This window comes from Neoarius graeffei, chromosome 3 (genome assembly GCF_027579695.1).
Source record: "Neoarius graeffei isolate fNeoGra1 chromosome 3, fNeoGra1.pri, whole genome shotgun sequence".
In the NCBI taxonomy this organism is placed as follows: domain Eukaryota; kingdom Metazoa; phylum Chordata; class Actinopteri; order Siluriformes; family Ariidae; genus Neoarius; species Neoarius graeffei.
In genome coordinates this window covers 65,402,416-65,418,377 of record NC_083571.1, presented here as the reverse complement: position 1 = coordinate 65,418,377, position 15,962 = coordinate 65,402,416, and the positions used below count along the sequence as shown (strand labels likewise).

General features: G+C 40.6%; 1 protein-coding gene across 5 annotated transcripts in view; it reads left to right on the top strand.

Moving 5' to 3' along the window:
* The window catches only part of rtn4b (reticulon 4b), a 40,691-nt gene that overhangs the window by 23,023 nt on the left and 1,706 nt on the right, over nt 1-15,962 (top strand). For all 5 annotated transcript variants that reach the window (XM_060917155.1, XM_060917152.1, XM_060917151.1 and 2 more), the window contains 4 exons: nt 2,806-3,013; nt 4,038-4,176; nt 6,521-6,590; nt 10,339-10,385. In XM_060917155.1, the coding sequence (XP_060773138.1) occupies nt 2,806-3,013; nt 4,038-4,176; nt 6,521-6,590; nt 10,339-10,385 (464 nt within the window). The remainder of the gene's footprint in view (nt 1-2,805; nt 3,014-4,037; nt 4,177-6,520; nt 6,591-10,338; nt 10,386-15,962) is intronic.

Sequence of the window (15,962 nt, the reverse complement as noted above, 5' to 3'; positions counted from 1 at the left end):
GTTCTACAGGGTCGCAGGCAAGCTGGAGCCTATCCCAGTTGACTACGGGCGAAAGGCGGGGTACACCCTGGACAAGTCGCCAGGTCATCACAGGGCTGACACATAGACACAGACAACCATTCACACTCACATTCACACCTACGGTCAATTTAGAGTCACCAGTTAACCTAACCTGCATGTCTTTGGACTGTGGGGGAAACCGGAGCACCCGGAGGAAACCCACGGGGAGAACATGCAAAGTCCGCACAGAAAGGCCCTCGCCAGCCACGGGGCTCGAACCCGGACCTTCTTGCTGTGAGGCGACAGCGCTAACCACTACACCACCGTGCTGCCCCGGAGTAAAAATTAATTTGGATATTGATTTCACCTACTTGGAGAGAGCTAATCTTACCTACTTAAAGGTGTCTAACTGATGGAGTGAAATTGGAGTTTATTTTTTTTTAAACTCTCCCTCATTTCCACCCATGCGCACACAACTCCGCCCACAAAACTTGCGGTGGCTTAGAGTTGATGCTAGCAAATGCAGTCCTGGTATCACTTTCAAGCTGCTTGAAAGCCAAGTTACACCTCTGCAAACGTGCAAAATTCTCCTCTTAATGAGTTCTGAGGATGTGAAGAGGTCTTGGGGGCGTGTCTGCAAAATGACTGACGACAGGTCATGTTCATTTCTGTTCAGCTAATAATAAACTGGACTTTGACATTATGTATAGTATATTTGACTTGTTGAATTGTGAACTCGAGCTGAAACCAGCCGGTCTTCATTGTCACCTCGGTGTCAAACTTGTCTCCAAGACAGCAGGTCAAAAAAAAAAAAAAGACCCCTTTCACGTCGAAATGTAGATTTGACCTTTCTCGAGTGACCAAAGTTGTCCAAGTGCTACAGTCATAAATTCTGCTGTGGATTTATTTCCTCTGTTTTAATGTGTGTAACCTCATCTGATGGAATAGAAATTTGTGATAAATAGAAAATTAGCACACTGATAAAACAATGATGATTTGTGATGTCATCCAGGACAAAATGATTCGCATTTTCTTTGTCTTATACATTGGTTTGGATTCATGCTGAAGTTGTGAAAGCCGTAACTGAACAGAGCGACGCAAGTCTGAGTGTGTTGTATTCGTGCTTTTGAGCACGTTTCTGACCCACTAGCAGAAAGAGGAGATTACTTCACACGCACAACACATGTCTGTCTATTTGTTCAGGCTCAAGCGAGGTTTCTGGGCATGGAGTGATCTCCTATTCAAGCCGAACGAGGTCGGAGGAGGAGATATGCCCAAGGTCGAACATGTAGACCTCGCTCCACCTCAGTCTTTAGATTATTAGGTTATGAGGTTACGGTTTACTTTACACTGAGGTTTCTGTACTGTTTTCACAATTTTAAACAAACTCACAAAAACAAGGCAGGATGGAGACCAAACAGCAGCCTCATGGAGAGATTTCACTTGAGATGTTCATTCATTTATCTTCAGCTTTTTTTTTTGGCCTCTGGAAAAAGTAAAAAGAGAATTTTTCTCCATTTTGGGCTATGCCTGTGTTCAGCATTTAATTAATTGTGATGTCAGATGCCACAGTCAGGGATAAAGGCTCATATGAATGTAGACACTCGGGGCTTGAAGAATTTAGTTTTTCATAGAGTTTTTTTTTTTTTAACTTGGCTGAATAGGTTTAAGTGGTGTATAATTTTATTGTGGCAGTTGTAGAAGGCTTTAGTGGTGCTCTGATTTAGTTCTGTATCGGTGTTTTTTATTGTAGAGGTGTGAATGGTTCACATCACACCGCTCCCCTTTCCCATCACCCTGCTCACCAATAGCTAAGCAGTGTTGCGATACTCTACACACACGCATCCAAGTGTCCCATCGAATCTAATAACAGATTTGTGGCAATAAAATGATTTTAGTTTGTTTATTCTGATTCAAAATGTCCGATAAGCCAGTTGGAATGTTTGTTCTGCCAGAAAGGGTTAATAAGAACTTTATAAGGGTTGCAGTGATGCTGCTTTCATTGATTTTGATTTAAATTAAAGGGGGGGGGGGACCTCATTTCTTTGTCTGTTCAAACAGCACAGGGGTCTCCTGGGTTGCTTCAGAGGCCAAACCTCTTCACTGCGGCTATTAAGCAGGCCACGCCTCTGAACTCCGGCTAATGGGTGCAGAGGCCACGCCTCCTCCTTGACTGACAGTTACAGAACCAGGCCACTCTTTCATTAATTGTAGGAGGAGCAGGAGAGGCCCTGCCTCGTAACTGGGCCAAACAGAGGCCACGCCTCCTTCTCAGTGACTGTTTTTTTGGGGGGGGTCAGGTACTTGAATTTCAGAAGTCCACTAATAATCATAAAGGGTGTTGTAAACAGATGGTCACTCAAATGGATCCTTGCTTTAAAACCCCTAACCACACCCAACTTCCTGTAATCTGTAATTTTTTTTTTTCCTTTTAATTACTCATCCCTGTCCATGTCTTGTCCATACTTCCTAATCATAAAGGGACTTGAATGATCAAATTTGGATATTGGATGGCATGTACTGTATAGATGTGTAACGTATGGAGACGATAACTACACAATACAGTAAATTAATGTTTCTGACATGGATAGTGTGTTAAATCTGATTCTTAAAGATGAAAAGTTTAATTTGGTTTGTATATTAATTTCCCCGTATTTATCATTTGGGCTCATTGTTTAAAATATTCTTGTCATTGCCATCTCACTACTCAAATTTGAACCTGTTTTTTTTGGGGGAGGGAGGGGAAAAAAAGTGTCTGGTTATGTATGGTTTTGCTCAGAGCTGTGTGTGTGGCTGTGCCTGCAGTGGTGGAGCTGCTGTACTGGCGCGATGTGAAGAATTCGGGCATCGTGTTTGGAGCGAGCCTCCTGCTCCTGCTGTCGCTCAGTGTGTGCAGCATCATCAGCGTGCTGTCCTACGTGGCCCTGGCGCTGCTCTCCGTCACCATCAGCTTCAGGATATACAAGGGGGTGCTGCAGGCCATCCAGAAGAGCGACGAAGGCCACCCGTTTAAGTGAGTGACGCAGATTGAGCTGGGATAACTCATCAATGCAGGATAATGACGAGTGTTTGAGCTGATCGTGATTGTAGAATCAGGTTTCCCTGTAAATACACAAGTGTCTGTGAACATGAGGTTAATTTTCAATGAGTTGATTTAAAATGAAAATGTTTTGTAGCATCGTTTATCCTTCTTAAAAAGCTGAGACATTTAATAAAGTAAAAGGAAATAAGCTTTTACACAGCGAGTATAATTAATTATGGACCTTTCAGGGCGAGGTGAGACGACTGAAATGTATCATGATCTTTTGAAGACTTTTACCATACATGATGGGTATCCTGATATTTGGGCTTGCAATTTCCTGAAAGTACATTAGTGTTGCCGTTGTGTGTGGGTTTATTTATTTATTTAATAAAAAACCCTATTTGATATGGTATTTTCTGCATTTAAATACCATTTTATTTACAGAAGGAAACACGGAGTGTAATTAATGTCTGTGTAAATAAATAAAATAAAAAATTTTATTTTTACACGTACATTACTGTTTATTATATATTGTGATGTTTTTGTAATTTAAAAAAAAGTTTAGCAGCAGAAGTCACCTGATTTATTTTTTGTGAAATTTTTATACTTGTATCATTTTATTTAAGTATAAAAATTTCATCCCAAAAAAAAAATCAGTGACAAAAACATCCCAATAGCGCATTAAAATATCTTGAACTTATTCTTGCTGCAGATTTGCAAATGATTTGAATTGCGCTTCGACGCCTGAAGGACATCGTGGTATTTCTAAAATACAGCCACTCAGTGTGAAGGTTTTGTTAGGTGTAAGAGACGGAATATTCTCTGACTAGTCATAGAAATGAGACCTCAGAGAGCTGCTTTTTCAGTGTCAACACACAGGATTATGGGATATGTAGGATAAGTGAAGGGTGTATGTGTGTGAAATGTGTCTAGAGAAGTTGTCCTGATGATCTCATGCTCTGTACACACTCGATTTGGACGTGATGTTTTACACCTCGGTGATGTCTGTGTGCAGGCTATATCTGGAGCAGGACGTCTCTCTGCCTGATGAAGTGGTCCGCAAATACAGCGACATAGCCCTCGGCCGGATCAACACCGCCATCAACGAGCTGCGCCGCCTCTTCCTGGTTGAGGACCTGGTCGATTCCCTGAAGGTGAGGATCTCAGAAATCATGACGCGCACACGATTATTTTATTACTTTTATATGAATAATGAGATGATGTTGGAGTAGAGAAGGAAGTGAGAAAAATCATTATCTTTTCAAATCCATACATGAGTAAACCTCCATATGTGGTCATGTTTGATTATCTCATTTCTGTTTACAGAATAAATCATATGCATTGTGCATTAAGGACAAGGAATAAATCGCTTCGTGTTGGTGTTAAAGGAAGATTTGCTTTTCCTATTTGGAAAAATTATTTTCCTGTAACAGGATGTTCCAGTGTGCTTTATTCCTCTCTTTATTTGCTAATAAATCTGTTGCGGAAACGGGTTCCTGTACTCAACTGCGTTTAGAAAATATTCCAGGTGGATAAAATCTCAAATAATTGCAGCGTAGTCCAGTGGAAAAAAATATTGTTCATAACTCTTTCGATAAAATTTGCAACTCCTCCTCTCTTGAGCCCTATTCAGATCAGATGAGTTTATCAGAGGGATGTCTGTAATGAATATTTTGACACGTCTCTTCAGTGACGAAGCTCTCGCATACAGACAGCAACAGTTTATTGGTTGTGTTGTCAATGGTTTTGGATGTTTGCGTCATGTGATCATGCGTAGGTTCAAGTGGTTATTTCAGTTTGGGGAAAACCTGAGTTCTAGCAGCAATCTGAAAATACGATAAAACAATCACGAAGTACATGATGAGCATCCGTTTTTTTCATTTTGTGATTCGGGAAGGGTTTAATATCTGGGGAGGATCACTGATGTGTGTGCCACGAAGCGACACGTGCGATCAAATGAGTGCTGAGTGTGGTGAAAATCAGTCACGAATTCGTCCTGTGATATCCTCAGAGAAGGACCGAGAAAGAAACCAGTACATTTGATCTGGATGGAAATAAAATCCACAGTGGAGCTTCTGGAAAATCGGAAATGACCCCAGGGTGAAAAAGGGAAAGTGTAGAAGAAAGTAGTAAAAGCAGTGATGTGTAGTTTGGAGACAAAAAGACAGGAGGCTGAATTGAACTGGAGGGAGCAGAGCTGAAGGCGCTGAGATTCTCATTGGGAGTGACAAAGTTGGACAGGATGAGAAATGAGGAGGTATATTAGAGGGACGGCACATGTAGGGCACCTTGGAGACAAATGGCCCTTTTCCACTACCCTTTTTCAGCTCACTTCAGCCCGACACGGCTCGCGTTTCGACTACCTCAGAGCGGCACGACTCAGCTCGCTTCAGCCCTACCCAGCACCCAAAACTCGCACGGTTTTGGAGTGGGGCTGAAGCGAGCCAAACCGAGCCGCGTGGGGCTAGGGGCGTGAGGAGACACTCCCCTGTGCACTGATTGGTGAGGAGGAGTGTCCTCACATGCCCACACACGCCCCGCGAGCACGCTGGGATCTGTAAACACCGCAAACCCGGAAGAAGAATAATTACGAATTACGAGAATTTCTGAAGCCTTATGCGCTTCGCCTCATCTATACGCTCTTGCCAGTATCTGTTGGCGTTGTCGGTGACAACAAGCCACAGCACCAAGACCAGCAACACTAACGACTCCATGTTTATTGTTTACTCTCCGGGTCGTGAGACTACCGCTTAAAAGGTCACTGATGTCACTGTTTGCGCCGCCTAACGACATCACGTGACGTCCACCCACTTTTGCTAACTCCACCCAATGTGTCCACCCACTTCCAGCCAGCACGGTTCAGCGCGGTTGTAGTCGAAATGCAACTCCAACAGCCCCACTCAGCTCGACTCAGCCCGACTCAGCACGGCACGGCTCAGCCCAACTCAGCTGCGTTGGTAGTGGAAAAGCGGCAAAAGTGAGAGAGGCGAGATTGAGATGGTTTGGACACGTACAGAGGAGAGATGCAGGATATATTGGGAAAAGAATACTGGAGATGGAGTTGCCAGGTAGAAGGAAAAGAGGAAGACCAAATGAGATTTATGGATGTGATGAAGGAGGACATGAGGACGGTTGGTGCAACAGAAAAAGATAGAGGTCAGGAAGAGGTGCAGGGACATCATCCGCTGTGGAGACCCCTAATGGGGAAAAGTCGAAAGAAGATGACAACGACCCCAGGGCTCTGTTTAAGTGTAATTCTGGGTCGGGTTCAGGAAGAGGAACACGGAGAGAAACGTGTTCAGTACGTTGTTAATGAAGTATAAAGCCAGACAAACAACTACTACTCTGACCTAATGCGATGTACGTTCTTGATGACTGATTTAAATGCGATCCGATAAACAAGGAGTCTTATTTCTCAGTCTGATAATTGTAGATGACAATGTTGATGATTAGCTTCTATTTTTTGTGTCTTTGTGGGTTTTTTTCCCTCTCTTCCAGTTTGCTGTGCTCATGTGGATCCTGACATACGTCGGTGCCTTGTTCAACGGACTCACTCTTCTCATTCTGGGTAAGACTTGTTCATTCATTTACTCACCTGCTCGTCTGCTCTGCTTTTAATAAATAAGGTTTGTGAGAGTTGATTGGAAAAGCTTAAAGCAATAGTTCGGGATTTTTGACATGAATCTGTATGGCATCCCCGTCAACAGTGTCGTGCAAACACACTGACTTACCCCCGACAGCATCCTGTGAGTCCAGTTCTTGTCCAGTTTTGGTCCAGACGAAAGTAGTCCGGCAAGTTTGTTGGGGTCACGAAAATAAAACGTTTTTCTTCTCAAAACAGTATGTGTTCAAAAGAGTGATATATTTGCATCACAAAACCGTTGCCAAATAAAAAGTCAGACCTTGCAATTATTTGGCGCTATATTTTGTCTCCCTCGGTATCACTGCGCGCTGTCATGTTGAGATCTGCACAGGAATCAACACCTTTCCCATTGTTTGGCAGTGATTAGGAGTTCAGATCAGCGGCGCTAACAAGCTGCGGCTCCAGCTTCACCTTCTTCCACTTCTCTGTCCACCCTTTCTCTCTCTGCCCGTTCTAACTCCATCTGGCGAATTTCTTCATCTGTATATTCGGGTTCATAAAGATATCCCTTTGGCTGTGAGATGAAGTCAATGTTTTCAACGTCGCTGTCGTAGTCAGACATGTTGTCGCTAACTTTGCTAGCAGTAAACAATGAATGAAACCGCCGTGGCTGTCACCTGGCGGCAGCGCGCAGTGATAAGAAGGGAGAGAAAATAGTGCCAAGCGATTTCGAGGTCTGACTTTTTATTTGGCAACGGTTTTGTGATGCAAATATCACTCTTTTGAACACATACTGTTTTGAGAAGAAAAACGTTTTACTTTCGTGACCCCAACAAACTTGCCGGACTACTTTCGTCTGGACCAAAACTGGACAAGAACTGGACTCACAGGATGCTGTCGGGGGTAAGGTCAGTGTGTTTGCACGACACTATTGATGGGGATGCCATACAGATTCATGTCAAAAATCCCGAACTATCCCTTTAAAGGAGATACGCAGACCCTTTTCTAAACACATTTCTGAGTGGGTAGTATCTCCATCCTTGACTCTTGTATGCTGCATAAATGGAAATTAAAAAAAAAAACAAAACATTTTTTTGAGAGTTGAAATTGACCACAAAGTTGGCATTCGAGCTGCCCCGCTGAGCCAGCTAGCTCAGAGTGTGTGACGTCACAGCGGTAACCGGTTTTAAGGCTGAGGCCTTTTACAGCTACATACCAAAGTCATATAAATAATTTATGGTGGAAGTAAGAAATAGCGTTACCGACTTGCTCAACTAAGACTGATTTGACTTCATTGATTGTGGGTTGACTCTCCATTAAAACAGGATGGGTGTTATAACTTATGCAACATACATGTACATGCATGCATTTTCACTGATAAAACGTAAAAGGCTAATTAAATAATCAGATAAACTGAGACAATCACATTCTGAAGCAAATTAAATAATCTTAGACTACGTTCAGACTGCACCCTGAAACGACCTATATCCGATTTTTTTTTTTTGCCCATATGCAACCTGTATCCGATTTGTTATTGACAATCTGAACGACACAGATCCGATTTTTTCACATGTGACCCAGGCCGCTTGGATATCCGATATTTTCACATGCGACTGCAGTCTGACTGGACAGGTGGCATTAATGCGACCTACACGTCATCAACAAGAGACAAACGTCACTATTCTGCGTTGGCTAATCCCGCCTCTTTGGTGGAAAACAACAACATTTGTACAGTTTTCAGAATTTAAATAGACTTTTATAGAATTGATCAAGCTAATGGTGGATTTGGTAGGGACCTGGATGTTGATCTGTTAGCCTGATTAAATAAAAGTTTCTATAACTGATTTATAACTTAAACCATCCTGTATTACAAGATTATAAGATTTGTTCTGGAAATTTCCAGTAATTTGACACCTTCGGTCTCATTAGTCTGCTGCCCACATTAATCAGATTATTATGTGAGTTCCGCCACCGCCACAAAAACCACATCGCCAGGTCTCGCCTCATCTCCATAGCAAACTGCACTGGTGTTTATGCACCTTGAGCCAGCGCTGAGAGAAGTTGCAGAATTCAGCTGGCTATAAACAATCTAAATAAATATATTTATAAAAATGTAGAAGTAGTTTATTAATATGACGAAATAAATGTGCAAATTATTAAGCCTGAATTAAGAGTTTGGTAATACAGCGGCCGTATCCCAAATGACTGCCTACTGAAGCTCGAGTGCACTATATAGAGTTTAAAAATCCATTACTTCCTAGTAACACGTAGTGCACTTATATAGAAATTAGAGAGACATTTAGGAGTCAACCCTCGTTACCAGGCTACACGTTTTCATTTCAGTTCAGAAGCAAAAACACACACGAGACCTCACACTTTAACACTAACCAGATAATTAAATAAAAAAAAAAAAAAAAATCATTAAACTTGAAGAGTGCGCTTTTTTTTTTTTTTTGTTTACGTATATGTGCTTATTACGTGTCAATTTGCGCATGCGGGACACTTTTGGGTCGTTTTCCGTTCATATTGGAGATCGCATACAAGTCTCATATAATTGGTAATGTGAACGGCCTAACAAAAAAATCGAATTTCACAACAAATCGGATATGGGTCGTTTCAGGTTGCAGTCTGAACGTAGTGTTATACTGGTAACTTAAACACACCATACAAGTTACATGTATTAATCTAAATGCAGGTAAACAATGCGTTTTTGTGTTTTTTTTTGTTTTTTTTTATCCAAATGAGAGTCGGAGCTTACCCGTCTGTGTTCTCGCTTCTTGAAGGCCGATCTTGTGGCTGATTTTGTTTTAGAAACAATCTGATTTTCAGTTGTTCGTTCAGTTCTCCATTCATTCACTTCTTCCACGTAAGGGCGAGATGGCAGCGAGATCCAGTTTAGAAATAAAACAGCTGCTCCACTCATTCACTTTTCTTCATACTGTGTGTTCCGCCATTACTGCTGGGCTCAGGCAATTACTAAAACCCGGGACAGAACGGGATGTCACCGGTTTTAGCAACAACCGTGGGGAGGTCACTGCCTGAGCAATATGTTACGTCCCGGGTTTTACCAACAACCCTCGGCTCACTCTGAGAGGACTGGTGCAACTGAACTCCCGTTCCTTTTAAGAAATAACGAAAAGTATTTATTTATATTTCCTTTAATTGTTGATACTGCACCCTCTTTCAATACGGGCTTATAGCCAACGCTCCTCAACAGATCAGAGGTTTTGTACGAGTCTTCAGTAAAATGTGCAGAGGAGAGACCACTTCATAGGCACCCAATGTGCCTGTGAACTTCTCGCAAAACGCGTCCAAATCTTTGCAGTTTGAACATTCTTGGGCCATGAATGCAACATAAATCCACCTTCTATCATGTTGCTGTACCGGCCAAAAACACATCTACGTGGCATGGTGATAAATTAGCTCAAAATGGAGGATCGGAGTTGCAGTCAGCTCTGTGTTTTAGTATAGCGGAAATGGCGATGAGACCGATAGACTTCCTGTTGTAACGTTACAGACGTCAAGGTCATTCACTCAGACTGCTACCTATATAAATCACTTTAATCGTAAAAATTACTATATTGGATTTATTGTTAACGCTTAAAACTATTCCTATGCCATTCTCGAGGTCTCAAGGCATTTATAAACGAAAGTGAGGCCATGGCTCTGCGTATATGCTTTAAGTTTCTGTTCCTGAAGGTTGAGACTTTTTTTTTTTTTTTTCCCCCCCCAGGTCTGGTTGCAATGTTCACCTTCCCAGTTGTGTATGAAAAACATCAGGTCAGTATGACTGTTTCCTGTTCCACTTAAAATACATATTTTATTTATAGACACACATCATGTACACTGCAGATGTTGTGTTTCGCACCCACTGTAATTTTAGACCCGTTTCTGGAGGCTTAGATTGAATATATTCCCAGTATTGTAATGGTTTCAGGTGTGTATATTTCATTAAAATCATGACAGGATATTAATGGAACACTTTATTCCTGCTGCAAGTTTCACTTGAGAGATTTCAGGACAAAAGATGAAACTGAGGCATAAGTTTGTCTTCATAAAGCACAAATTTACATTTTTAAAATTTCACTGATTTGTTTAAGAGGGATCTGGTTAAATTTTTTAATAAAATAATACAAATAGAAAAGTTGTAGGCATGTTGTGATGACAGAAAAATCCAAAATCTACTGCAGCGTTTATGAAACTAAAGATAAATAAATATGAAAAAACAGATATCAAAATATGAAGGGAATAGCTCTGGGGGGGGAAGAAAAATGTGGATATTTAAAAAAAAATGTAAATAAGACTTCTGACAGTTTTCTTTTTTTTTTGGGGGGGGAGCAATAATGTGAAAACATGGATGTAAAGGAAAAACAAATGCCAAAATGTAAACAAAAAATGGATATATGAAGGATGACATCTTTTTATTTTTTAAAAAAGACCATGGGGGGAATGTGAAACATGATATGGAGGAAATATAAATAGGAAAATATAAAAAAACAAAATGTAAACTATATGAGAAAACAAATTTTTTTTTTTTAAATGTGGATATGGGAAAAATGTAAATATAAATGTGAAACTCTGGAAATGAAAAGAGGAAAAAACCTGAAAAAGTGAGTGAAAAAATAAGTAGCAATAAATAAGATTTTCATATGTGGGGGGAAATGAATAAATTTATTTATTCATTGTTTTACAATCAGGGTACGCAAGCTAAAAATCACATTTAACACTTATTATCTTCAATATCGAAAAGCTTGACTAAATAAACTTGGTTGTTTATTGGTAGTCCTGTGATAGCTCTATTTACCATGCAAAAAAAAATTTGGTGATAACGTTAATTTTGGTGAATGTATGGCAATATATGTCATATTTAGCAAAATTACTCGTGTCATTTAGAAAAAGTGCTTTTTTTGACCACAGGTAACTCCTAAAGGGATGCACTTAAATCATTCTTTATACCATAAAACAAATATTTGGTTCCATATCATTGGAAACATAGTTAAGTTTTAATGTTGAATGCCAGTAAGTTTTCAGACTATTTTGATCAAATTAGTATGTAATTGTCAAAAAAAATGTCCTCTCCGAGACAGATAATTTTTCAATATAAAATAACATATCTAAAATGATTATTTTCATCCTAAAATGTGGTCAATATATGGGGACATTAATATTAGAGACAACTAACACAAAGCTTACAGCCTTATATTTAAAAGCACTCTGGAAGTAGTGGATTCTGAATTGTCAAAAAAAAATGTCCTCTCCGAGAATCACTTCATTTGTTTCTCCCAGCCCTGCTTAAAGCTACACTTAATCTTCCTTATCTTAGTCCAAAAAAAAGTGTGTTTTTTTCCGGTTACCCGACCGACCCTAATCCGTACCGCCCGACCCTAAACTTTTTTTTTTTTTCGTTTTTTTCCCAGTCGCGACTTTTACATATAACCCAACCGCGTGAACCGGAAGTTTTTGTCACTCACTGGGAAAATCAGGGCTTTCCACAAGCGCCGGCTGCCGGCCATACAGCCGACTACACAATTAAGTCCAGCCGGCTACTTTAATGACTATTATTTTTGTAGCCCACAGGCTCTAAATATTAATTTTCGATTTTAATACAATTAAATGTTTATCTAACGGACTAACAATGTCAAACTGAACCGCACTCATTTAAGTTGTGATTCGCGCTGTTTGTACCAATAATAACCACAAATTCCCCGCCGGCTCGTTGATCAGGGGAGAGTAACTCATCCGCGGCCCCGACATGTGGTGTGTGCGCGCGCACTCGGCGGAGGCAGTAGTGTGTCGGGGCCGGCGGAGGGAACAGAAGCAGAGAGAACGCTTATTTTGTCTTTCACCTAGAGACATGATTCAAACTTTAAAACGGAGACAAAATTCTCCTGTGTGGATCTGGCATTCAACTTTTTTGCTAGGTTCTATACTTTTTGATCAGTCCCAGATCAAACACCATGATCACACCTGGAGAAATTCACACTTTATAATGGGTGTCTATTGCGTTACATACCAGTGGCGCTCAGGAGTTTAGAGTGTAGGCAGCTTGAAAAAAAAAAGCTCTAACTTTCTCATTTAAACTGTTTTCTCAGCCACAATTTTCACTCTACACACACAATTTTCTCAAAAGTTGTAGTCTCACGTTGTGTGAATCAAGACAAGTGTCTCCCTGAGCGATAGGATTTACAGTTTTTGAATGAGAAGCCTGAAAGTAAGGAGAGGACAACCGCGCTCTCCCATAGACTCCCATTATAAACGTGGCAGCGCTTTTACTGCAAAATCAGAAAAGTCACTTGTTTTTAACTCACTCTAGTGTCCACATTTTTTACACTAGGGACAAAAAAATTACATTTATGTGTTCATGGGAGCCTTGTAGCACTCAGTGTGAAAATTTTGTGAATAGCTCCTTCCGTTTCCGTGTAAATCAGCGTTGTTCGAGGAGAGGGAACTCTGAGAAAAAGCGCTCTTTGCTTGTTATATTGTCTTTTCCCTGCACCGTTACCAAGGCGACGAGCTGCACTCAGGGAGCAGAGAGGGGCGGGGCTGCTCTCTCTCTCTCATGGTGTATTGAGCTGTTATATTTACAGAAAAATTCATGTTAAAAGGTGTCTCATGCTGCATCAGATTCATCAGAAGGTGGTAACTCAGGGGACCTGCAAAGAAATTCATTATATTTTGTGAAATTATTCCTGTCTAAATATAGGTTATGGCAGCCATCTTGAAAAAAAAAAAGCCTGCCTACCGACCCTAGTTTTGAAATCTATGTAACCGGAAACACACACATTATTATTTTTTTTTGGCCTTATAGCAGATTACACAAAACTACCATACGCATGTCAAAAAATTACCTGAAATCTGTTCTTTAACTTGTCCTTCACTTAAAAACTGGTACAAGAACCAGTTTGAATCAATTTGAATTTTGGACCCCTGCGACACGAACTTCGTACCCTGATTGTAAAACAACCGATAAGGTAAATCACAAAAAATCCAGAATAAAGGGGTTAAATAAAGTAAATTGCGTATTACGTCAATGTAATCTAATATTAAAGAGATTACAGCAGCAGAACTTGTGAAAGTTTTGGAATGTGATAAAAATATACAGGAGTTTTTCTTTTCCCAACTACTCTAACAATTGTTTGGCTGTTTTAATGCAGATGTCTCAAACTCCGTGCTGTGAACTGAAGTTGACGTTGCTGAGATTTAAATATTAATGCTTCCTTTTGCACGCGTGCAGTGAAGACCCTGACTCTGATATTGGTCTGGAATTTTGTGAGAGAGTGTGAGGGAGACCACATCAGGAAGCAATTTGACTCCTCCACATAAAAACTGCAGTCCTTCTGGAGGCCTTTACAGTGCCTTGCAAAAGTATTCATACCCCTTGAACTTTTTCACATTTTTCCACCTTACAACCACGAATTTAAAAGTTTTTATTGAGATTTTATGTGATGAACCAACACAGAGTAGCACATAATTGTGAAGTGAAACGAAAATGATACTGTAAATGGGCTTCAAAATTTTAAACAAATAAAAATCTGAAAAATGTGATGTGCATTAGTATTCAGCCCCCCTGCGTCAATACTTTGTAGAGCCACCTTTTGCTGCAATTACAGCTGCAAGTCTTTTGTGGTATGTCTCTACCAGCTTTGCACATCTAGACACTGAAATTTTTGCCCATTCTTCTTTGCAAAATAGCTCAAGCTCAGCCAGATTGGATGGAGAGCGTCTGTGAACAGCAATTTTCAAGTCTTGCCACAGATGCTCAATGGGATTTAGGTCTGGACTTTGACTGGGCCATTCTAACAGATGAATATTCTTTGATCTAAACCATTCCATTGTAGCTCTGGCTGTATGTTTAGGGTCATTGTCTTGCTGGAAGGTGAATCTCCTTCCCAGTCTCAAGTCTTTTGCAGCCTCCAACAGGTTTTCTTCCAGGATTGCCCTGTATTTAGCTCCATCCATCTTCCCATCAACTCTGACCAGCTTCCCTGTCCCTGCTGAAGAAAAGTATCCCCATAGCATGATGCTGCCACCACTATGTTTCACAGTGGAGATGGTGTGTGCAGGGTGATGAGCAGTGTTAGTTTTCCGCCACACACAGCGCTTTGCATTTAGGCCAAAAAGTTCAACTTTGGTCTCATCTGACCAAAGCACCTTCTTCCACATGTTTGCTGTGTCCCCTACATGGCTTCTTATGCCTGTCTTTCAACAATGGCTTTCTTCTTGCCACTCTTCCAAAAAGGCCAGATTTGTGGAGTGTACGACTTATAGTTGTCCTGTGCACAGATTCTCCCACCTGAGCTGTGGATTTCTGCAGCTCCTCCAGAGTGATCATGGGCCTCTTGGCTGCTTCTCTGACCAGTGCTCTCCTTGCTCGCTCTGTCAGTTTAGGTGGACGGCCATGTCTTGGTAGGTTTGCAGTTGTGCCATACTTTTTCCGTTTTTGAATGATGGATTGAACAGTGCTTCTTGAGATGTTCAGAGCTTGGGATATTTTTTTAGAACCTAACCCTGCTTTAAACTTCTCCAGAACTTTATCCCTGACCTGTCTGGTGAGTTCTTTGGTCTTCATGATGCTGTTTGTTCTTCAGCGTTCTCTAACAAACCACTGAGGCCTTCACAGAACAAGTGTATTTATGCTGAGAGTAAATTACACACAGTAGGACTCTATTAACTAATTAGATGACTTCTGAAAGCAATTGATTGCACTGGATTGTATTTAGAGGTATCAGAGTACAGGGGGCTGAATACTAATGCACACCACATTTTTCAGATTTTTATTTGTTTAAAATTTTGAAGACCATTTATCATTTTTGTTTCACTTCACAATTATGTGCTACTCTGTGTTGGTCTATCACATAAAATCTCAATAAACTTTAAAGTTCGTGGTTGTAAAGTGGAAAAATGTGAAAAAGTTCAAGGGGTATGAATACTTTTTCAAGGCACTGTGTCAGGTCTTGTTGATGTCAAAGTGGAATTGGTGCTTGATTTTAAATAAATCAAGCTTTAAACATAAACGCGTAAGACATGTCTTATTAGTTTATTATGGAGCGGCACTTAATGCTTTTATTCCAATATGGTAATGTTTCCATAGTAACACCCCATTCACAGGGACTTATCCAGCTTGTATATGCTTCACGTAACGTTAAGCGGATTTTCAAACAGTCGTGTTATTTTGTAAAGAAAAGCAGTGAAAGTTGTGTGTAAGGGGATGCTTAACATTAATGGAAGGAGTCTCCAGCATTGGCGTTTTATAAGCGCCGAAGGTTTCTGTCGCTCTGTTCTCGCTACTGTTACGTTATTCATTACAGGAACTCAAATTTTCTGTTCTTTAGTGAATAGCTAATCAATACACTTGAT